The 9,647-nt window shown below is 39.6% G+C and overlaps 1 protein-coding gene across 1 annotated transcript in view; it reads right to left on the bottom strand.

The window, feature by feature from the left end:
• The window catches only part of MYO3B (myosin IIIB), a 481,549-nt gene that overhangs the window by 378,181 nt on the left and 93,721 nt on the right, over positions 1-9,647 (bottom strand). Inside the window, exons 6-8 of the mRNA XM_006866691.1 lie at positions 8,661-8,765; positions 6,807-6,890; positions 5,397-5,599 (exon numbers count right to left, since the gene is read on the bottom strand). Coding sequence (XP_006866753.1) covers positions 5,397-5,599; positions 6,807-6,890; positions 8,661-8,765 — 392 coding nt within the window. The remainder of the gene's footprint in view (positions 1-5,396; positions 5,600-6,806; positions 6,891-8,660; positions 8,766-9,647) is intronic.

Genomic DNA, 9,647 nt, shown 5'->3' with positions numbered 1-9,647 from the left:
CTATGCCACCAGTATTATAAATACTGCCAGGATCACCCAGAGTCAACAGGTTTCAACTTACAGACTAAGACAGACTAGGAAGAAGGAGAAATAGAGTAGTTTCAAATATTTATTCAATTAAACCTTATGAATAGCAGTAGAACACTGTCAGATAGCACCAGCATATTGAATATTGAAACATGGTGAAGAGCAACAGAATATTGTCAGATATAGTGCCAGAAGATGAGACCCTCAGGTTGGAAGGCACTCAAAATATGACTGGGAAAGAGCTGTCTCCTCAAAATGGAATATAATTATGTGAATGGAGTAAAACTTTTAGAACCTTCATTTACTGATGGGCACAATTCAGAATGAGGAGAAATAGCTGTAAACATCCACAAATAACTGGAACATGGAATGTACAAAGTAGGCATCTAGGAAAATTGGAAGTTGTCAAAAATGAAATGGAACCCATAAACATTAATATCCTAGGTGTTGGTGTTGTTGGTAAGTGCCATAAAGTCAGTTCTGACTCATAGGAACCCTGCACAGGGTTTATGAGGCGTAGCTAGTGAGTTGGAAACACCAACTTTATTGTTCCAACCATCTTGCAATCTAGTGCTTATCCTACAGCGCCACAACAGGACTCCCTATCTTAGGCACTAGTGGGCTGAAATGGACTGGTATTGGACATTTTGAATCTGACAATCACATGGTTTGCTGTTGCAAAAATGACACATAGAAGAAGGATGGTGTCACATTCATCATCAAAAATATCATTTCAAGAACCTTCAAGTCCAATGCTGGCTGTGATAAAATAGTATCCATGTGACTACAAGGAAGACCAGTTAAAACAACAATTATTCAGATTTATGCAACAACCACTAAAGTCAATGATGATGAAATTGAAGAGCTCTGTGAACTTCTGGTGTGACGCTGTAAGATCAGCATGGGACTTAGAAGCACAAAGTCGGCAGTTCAAACCCACCAGTTGCTCCTCAGAAACTCTATACAGGGTCATATGAATCAGAACTAACTAGATGGCACTTAACAACAACACAACAAAACCAACTTCTTCAAGCTGAAACTGATCAAACAATACGTGTTGATAATCACTGGCAATTGGAATACAATAATCACTGGCAATTGGTTAGAAACAAAGAGGAAGGATCAGTCATTGGAAAATATGGCCTTGGTGATAGAAATGATGCTGGAGATTGCATGATAGAATTTTTCAAGACCAATGATTTCCTAATTGCAAATATCTTTTTTCAAAACAACATGAAACACAACTTTACACATGGACCTCACCAGACAGAATAAACAGAAATCAAATTGACTACATCTGTGAAGAGAGATAGTGAAGGATACAGATGAGGATGTGAAATGAGGTATATCATCACTCCATATCATCAGCCAAAACAAGATCAAGAGCAGACTGTGGAACAAATTATCAATTGCTCATATTGCAAATTCAGGCTAATGCTGAAGAAAATTAAAACAAGTCCAAGGAGTCAAAATATGACCTTGAACATATGCCACCTGAATTTAGAAATCTTCTCAAGAACAGATTTGATTAATTAGACACTAACAACCAAAGACCAGAAGAGTTGTGGGATGACATCAAGAATATCATATAGGAAGAAAGCAAAAGATCATTAAGAAGACAAGAAAGAAGGAAAAGACAAAAATGAATGTCAGGAGAGATTCTGAAACTTGCTTTGCAGCATAGAGATGCTAAAGCAAATGGATGAAACAAGGATGTAAAACACCTGAATACAAAATTTCAAAGGGCAACTCAAGAAGATAAAATCAAATATTACAATGAAATGTGCAAAGACCTGGAGTTACAACACCAAAAGGAATAGAATGCTCAGCATTTCTCAATGTGAGGTAACAAAAGCGAAAACTCAAGCCTTGTCTTGAAATATTGAAGGATTCAAAATATTGAATGATGCAGAAAGCATCAAAGAAGATGGAAGGAATACACAGTCAATATACCAAAAAGAAATGATTTATGTTCAACCATTTCGGGAGTTAGCATATGACAAGAGCCAATGATACTGAAGGAAGATGTCCAAGGTGCACTGAAGGCATTGACAAAGAACAAGGCATGGGGAATGGATGAAATACAAATTCAAATGTTTCAACAAACTGATGTGGCACTGGAGGCACTCATCAATCTATGCCAAGAAACTTGGAAGACAGCTACCTGGCCAAGTGATTGGAAGAGGTCCTTATTTATGCTCATTCCAAAAAGAGGTGACCCTACGGAATGCAGAAATTATCAGAATATATCATTAATATCACATGCAAGTAAAATGTTGCTGAAGATAATTCAAAAATGACTGCAACGGTACATTGACAGACAACTGCCAGAGGTTCAAGCTAGATTCAGACCAGGATGTGAAATGAGGTAGGTATAGCATTGCTGATGTAAAATGGATCTTGGCTGAAAGCATAAAATACCAGAAAGATGTTTACTAGTGATTTATTGACTATGCAAAGGCTTTCGATTGTGTGGATTGTGACAAATTATGGACAACATTGCGGAGAATGAGTATTCCAGAACACTTAATTGTGCTTATGAGGAACCTGTACATAGACCAAGAGCTAGTTATTCAAACAGAGCTAGGGATAACTAAATGGTTTAAAATTAGGAAATGTGTACTCCAGGATTGTATTCTTTCACAACACTTACTTAATCTGTATGCTGAGCAAATAATTCGAGAAACTGATTTATATGAGAGAAAATGTGGCATCAGGATTGGAGGAAATTTCACTAACAATCTGCTATACTCAGATGATACAATCTTACTTGCTAAAAGTGAAGAGGACTTAAAATACTTACTGGTGAAGATCACAGAACCACAGCCTTTGGTATGAATTGCATTTCAATGTAAAGAAAACAAAAATCCTCACCACTGGACCAATAAATAATATCAAGATAAATGGGGGAAAGATTGAAGTGGTCAAGACTTCATCTTGCTCAGATCAACCATCAACACTCATGGAAGCAGCAGTAAGAAATCAAACAATGTATTGCATTAGGCAAATCTGCTGCACAAGACCTCCTTAAAGTGTTCAAGAGTAAAGATGTCAGTTTGAAGACTAATGTGCATCTGACCCAAGCCATGGTATTTTCAACAAACCTCATATGCATGCAAGAGTTGGACAATGAATAAAGAAGACCATAGAAGAATTGATGCATTTGAGTTATGGTGTTGGAAGAGAATATGAACAGTACCATGGACTGCCACAAGAACAAACAAATCTGTGTTGGAAGAAGTACAGCTAGAATGCTCTTTAGAAACCAGAACGTTGAGACTTACTCTCTTATACTTCGGACATATTATCAGGAAAAAATAGTCTCTGAAGAAGGATGTCATATTTGGTAAAGTGGAGGGTTAGCAAAAAAGAGGAAGCCCCCAAATGAGATGAACTAGCACAGTGGCAACAGCAATGGGCCCAAGCATAGCAAGGATTATGAGGTTGTTGCAGGACCGGGCATTGTTTCATTCTGTTGTACATAAGGTCACTATGAGTTGGTACAATCTTGATGGCACCTAGCAACAACAATGTGAGTCAGAACCAAGTGGACAACATGCAGCAGCAGCAGCAGCAATGTTGTTCAATTCTACCTGATATAATCAACTCAAGAGAAACAAATATATCTATTCAAAGACCTCCTATTCCAGCCCTTCATAGTCTTTCCATAAACATATTTTAGGTGAGAAACTATCACTGATCTTTTGCCCAAATAATTAATTGCCATTGGAAAATCTGGGGGTTGCTGATATTAAGGGTGAAATGGAGCTATCAAACTTACCAAAATCTGGTGGGACAGTCCCACTAGAAAGGACAAGCACACCAGCCTAGAACAGCTAGAGCAAAAGAAGATACATCTTCAAAGAAAGATCAGCAGGAAAACCCAAAACAAAAATGGCAGTATGATTGGCTACTACAAGAATAAGCAAGTTGTTCATCAGAAAGCCATCAAGGGAAGCAAGCAAGTCCCTTCAGGACAAATCCCCCTCCAAAACTGAAACTCAAAGAGAACACATGAGCAGGCATGTAAGCTTGCTGGTGACCACATTGGTCTATTGGTAAGTGGAAGAAGTGGAAAGGCAGCAATGAAGAAATGGGCTGAGATCAACCATGATTCATAGTCACCTGTTGGCCTGGGGATGAGAGAGAGAAGAGGAAGGGCTGGTTGGTCCAAAGTGTGTAGTGAGACCTGGAGACTCCTGAGCCCATGGACAAGGACATAGCCACAGAGGGCTAGAGCTGAGAGTGAAGCATCCAGCTGATATGAAGTGATGGGAGACGCCCCAAAACACCCAAACTTGCAGATAGTACCCATTTGACCTAGCCTTGATGGCTGGATAATCAGACCTCAATCAGAGAAAGATTGAAAAATCAATTTTTGATAAAGTAAATGAGTGTAAATTGGTACAATTTGATGAACTTGACCTATACTTACAGATGTAGTAGCTCAAAATACCAATTGAGAGGGAAGGAGTCTTTACATCAAGTATGAATCTTATCCCCATACAGGGGAGATAGGGATGGCAACTTCGACATTACCTACCTAAAATGAGGGAGTGGTAAAGGCACAAAGTGACTGGCTTACAAGTTTTCAAGAGGGAGTTTAGTTTAAGAGTGTGTGGGGGAAGATAGACTCTCCACTAATAGTTTTCCTCTTGACTACATGGGGTGAAAAGAGATGGGGATAAGATTCTTACAATTCAATAGTGAGTAATTGTTATTAAGATTAATTGCGACTGTCACAACTGTAAAGGTAGAAGTTTTGTGGTGCTGTGGGTTAATGTGCCAGATTGCAAAGCTATTTGAACTGCAAGGTCGGTGGTTCAAACTCACCAGCTGCTCCTCGGAAACCCTATATAGGGTGGCTATTGGTCAGAATCGACTAGACAGCACTTAACAACAACAGTTAATCTTACAGTCCAGAAACAGAGGACTCTAGAACCATCAAGGGAGCGCACAAGTGGAATGCGGAACCCTATTCAGAGATGCACCAACACCAGAGATGAAGGCAGAGACGAGGACATGGAGAGAGAGAGCAGCTGAGAACTCCAGACTCATGGAAATGGAGGGACTGAGTGCTGCAAGCAGCCAAGAGGCAGGCTTTCAGAATGTGCCCTTTGGTTGTTTAAATTATATATTCTTGAGTGTTTTTGTGTACATCTCCCCACCCCACTCCCACCTCAAAAAAGAAAGAAAAACAGAGGGAATGGAAGCAAATACTATTGAATGGTGATGAACAGAGGAGATTATAATCATTGCAATGAAACAATGGTATAAAGCCAATGTTCTTCCATGTTCACAATTAAAAAAAAAAAAAAAAATCCCAAAGCCTCCCAGTCTTTATAGTGGTGAAACCCAAAGTGACTTACACTGCCTGCTTTATAACTCTGGATTTTTCCAGAAGATATTCAGAAATTCTTGCCCCCATCACAGCTCCAGTTGGTGTAAACATCATTTCCAGGTATTTTCCAAAACGGCTCGAGTTATCATTGATGGCAGTGCATGCATTCCCAAAGGCTTCTACCAGGGAGTTCACTTGCAGAATTTTTTCTCTCAAAGTTTGATTATCAGCCTGCATCAAACAGAGAGCAGTCAATAGGGTGCTCCAGAAACTCTAGCAAAGTTGCCAGGTAGTCTTTCCTTCCAAAGTTACCAGGTACCCGCCCAAGTTTACATTATCCTTTGGGGAAGAATTCCTTTTGGAGAAATTAGCATTAGCCTTCAGCATCTTCATCTCATTTGAGCAATTCCCCAGATCAGTCTAGATTGTTGTTGTTACGTGCCATTGAGTCAGTTCTGACCCATAGAGACCCTGTATAGGGTTTCTGAGGAGCAGTTGGTGAGCTTGAACCACCAACTTTGCAGTTCAAATGGCTTTGCAGTCTGGCGCATTAACCCACAGCACCACACCAGGAGTCCACATCAGTTTTTAAATCCAGTCATTGTTGTTAAGTGCCATTGACTTGTTTCTGACTCATAGTGACCCTGCGTAGGGTTTCCGAGGTAGGCTGGTGTGTTTGAACCATCAACCTTATGGTTAGCAGTCCACTGCTTATCCTATAGTACGGCACCAATACCCCAGTCATACTGCCCTTAAAATCCTTGACAGAAAGAAGACCTAAATAGTTAATAGTTAATAGAGATCCCTTAATATTTCTCAATCATCGATTATAGTATTCAATAAACTTCACCTATTTAAAAAAAATCCTCAAATTCCTTATTAGTTAGTCATGGTAGAATAAGTACTGGACTGCTAAGCACAAGGTCTAGCTGCTCCTCAGAAATCCTAAACAGGGTCACTATGAGTCAGAACCTACTTTACAGCACTGAACAGCAACATCTGTAAAACAGGAGCAGCCTGACCATTTTTCAAGCTATGCCTTCAAATGTCCATTATGCCGAGCTGAAAACTTTTCCTCTTTTTTGCTCAAAAATGTCTCCTTCCCAAACTGTTAATCACCTGATTGATTCTCCCTTATCCTGTTCCTACCATTCTACCACTTTTACTGCCTAATGACTAAGTGTTTTTATTACACTGAAAGCATGAAAAATTAATTGCTGATCAACTGGTAAATTCATGCTGGCATTATTTTGCTCACTATGTGAAGGAAGGATGGCATGCTGCTATCTTAAGAGGCACAGCTATCCAGGAGGGAACATAACAAAGATGGAATGTTTCTATGTAACCTGTAATAAAAACACCATTTGTGTCATTTATAAAATGCTCAGTTGTTTTCCAGTGACTTTTAGGCACAATAGAAAAAGTAGGCAGTCAATACCTTTCCTAAGAAAGTCAAATGCTGAACAATCAGGTGGGCGCTTTCTGTCTTCCCAGAACCACTTTCGCCACTGATGACGATGCACTGGCACAGAAAATGGAACGACAAGTAAAGGATTAGTAGTAGCACAGTAAACATGCTGTGTGTTCCACTATGGTTTCATATCATATCCACGACTGTAAACTTGCGTTTTTCACTGATCAGTATAACTTAGGAATCTTTCCATTTGGGTACATAGAGAATTTTTTCAAACTTTCATACAGTTGCATATTTTTTTCATTTATCAATCTTTTGTACAATTGTATAAATCCCAAATCAAACCATATCCATTGTCATTGAGTCAATTCTGATATATCCTACAGGGCAGAGTAGAGCTGTTCCATAGTGTTTCCAAGGCTGTAAATCATAGGAACAGACTGCCTCATCTTTCTCCCACCAAGGATCTGAACCACAGGTCTTTAGTTTAGAAGTCTAATGCTTAAACCACTGTATCCCCAACAGATTATAGTCATCCTTACAGCTGTATGTTGTTGTTGTTGTTAAGTGCCATAGAGTTTGTTCTGACTCGTAGCGACCCTGATAGGGTTTCTGAGGAGTTGCTGGTGGGTTTGAACCACCAAAATGCAGTTAACAGTCCGGTGCTAATCCTATAGCGCCACACCAGAACTCTGTTACAACGGTATGTTGTTAAGTGCTGCTGAGTCAGTTCCAACTCATAGAGACCCTGTATAGGATTCCCAAGGAGCAACTGGTGGGTTTGAAGGGCAGACCCTGTGCTGATCCTACAGTGCCACACTGTATAGATGTACCATAATCCATTGAGACACTCCCTTATTAATGGGTGCTTGTCTGTTTTCTTTTGCTATTATAAGCAATTCTGTAATGAATATTCCCAAAAATAGGTAATTATATCTACATGCAGGCTCATATATAAAATAAATTCTTAGAAGTGGGATTGTTGGAGAAAGGGTAAACATATTTGTTAATTTGATAGAATCTGCCAAACTGCTTTTCTAAGGACTATATAAATAGAGGGACGTGTCCACTCTCCTACAGCTTCATGAACAGACTATGTTGGGTTTTTGCCCATCTGAGAGGCTAAAAAATGGTGTTCTTCTTAGCTATAGCCAAACACCTTGAGGGAATGTTTTAGTGGGGTGTGGGGACTCAGGATCATAGTCTCAGGGGTGCCAAGGTCAAATGCCTCCACAGGAGAAAGATGAGACTTTCTGCTGTTGTAAAGATTTACAGCCTCAGAAACCCTATATAGGGTCACTATGAGTCAGAACTATCTTGATGGCACATAACCACTAACCTTTTGGTTCGTTTAAGGTTAATTCAGTTTTTACCTAATGAATGACAAATTTTCAGCAGCTCAATGGTATTGTTCATGATCACTGTCAACCTGTGTATAATATTTCAGAAAAGAAGGACTGGAAAATGAAAATTCTGAGACCTTAATGGAGGAAATTTCCTCTATGTCATTCTACATCCTGTAATGTAATATTTTTATTACAATCATTGCCACATGAATTGGGTTTTTGTTTGTTTTATGTTCTAATTATGGTCATATTAGAAATATCCTCATTACATTTTTTTTCCTCATTACATTTTATTGGGTTAAGTAAATGCTCTTGATGTGAGTGTTTCACATATTGAAAAGTGTTTTAATGTTCCCTTAGTACTGTGACTTGACTTATCAGTGTTCCAGTTTGAATGTCTTATTTCCTTGGGCCAGCATCAGCACTCAAATTGAGAAATTGTCAGGAAGAACTGAAGAGCTAAAGAGGAAGATAAAGAATATCTTAAGAGTGTGACGTGGTAGGAAAGTAATAACAGTAGGCAAAGTCTTACCTGGTCTTTGCTGAAAGTAACCATACACTGGTAAGCAGCATCTGCTGACGCAAATATGTGGGGAGGATTTGCGGCTCGCTTTACCCCATGATAAAGTCTGGAAAACTGAAGCAAAAAAGTGATTAAAAAAAAAAAGGTCAGGCTTTGAAGTACAGTACCTCCTAAAGCTCCACTACCTGTTGGCTACAAAACAAGGACTTTATCATTTTTCAGGGGACTAGCTGCACCAGGAAATGTGTAGAGCACAGGTTCTAGAGTTTGCAGGCCTGAGTTCAAATTCAGTTTCATGAGCTTGTACAACTGAGTTAATTTCTCTGCGTCGATTGTCCTTTTAAGCAAGGAGGACTTAAAATACTTACTAATAAAGATCAAAAACCACGGCCTTCAGTATGGACTACATCTCAATGTATGTTGTTGCTGTTGTTGTTAAGTGCCATCGAGTCGGTATGGACTCATAGCAACTTCATGAACAGCAGAACAAAACACTGCCCCATCCTAGGCAAACCTCACTACTGTTGCCACGCTTGAGTCCATCAATGCTGCCACTTGGCCAATCCATCTCCATGGGGGTCTTCCTCTTTTCCTCTGACCTTCCACCTTAACAAATATGATATCCTTCTCCAGCGACTGGTCCCTTCTGACAATATGTCCGAAGTATGAGAGACGAAGTTTGGCCATCTTGGCCACCAAGGAACAGACCCTGGCTGCACTTCTTCCAAAATGGATTTATTGGTTCTTTTGGCAGCCCATGGCACTTTCAATATTCTCCTCCAGCACGTAACTCAGAAGCATCAATTCTTCTACGGTCTTCCTTATTCGCTGTCCAGGTTTCGCATGCATATGAGGTTATTGAAAATACCATGGCTTGGGTCACGCGCACCTTAGTCCTCAAGCTGACATCTTTGTTCTTCAACACTTTAAAAAGGTCTTGTGCAACAGATTTGCTTAATGCAATACATTGTATGATTTCTTGACTGCTGCTTCCAT

This window comes from Chrysochloris asiatica, unplaced genomic scaffold, assembly GCF_000296735.1.
Source record: "Chrysochloris asiatica unplaced genomic scaffold, ChrAsi1.0 scaffold00094, whole genome shotgun sequence".
Lineage (NCBI taxonomy): Eukaryota > Metazoa > Chordata > Mammalia > Afrosoricida > Chrysochloridae > Chrysochloris > Chrysochloris asiatica.
This window is presented reverse-complemented; position numbering and strand designations above follow the sequence as displayed.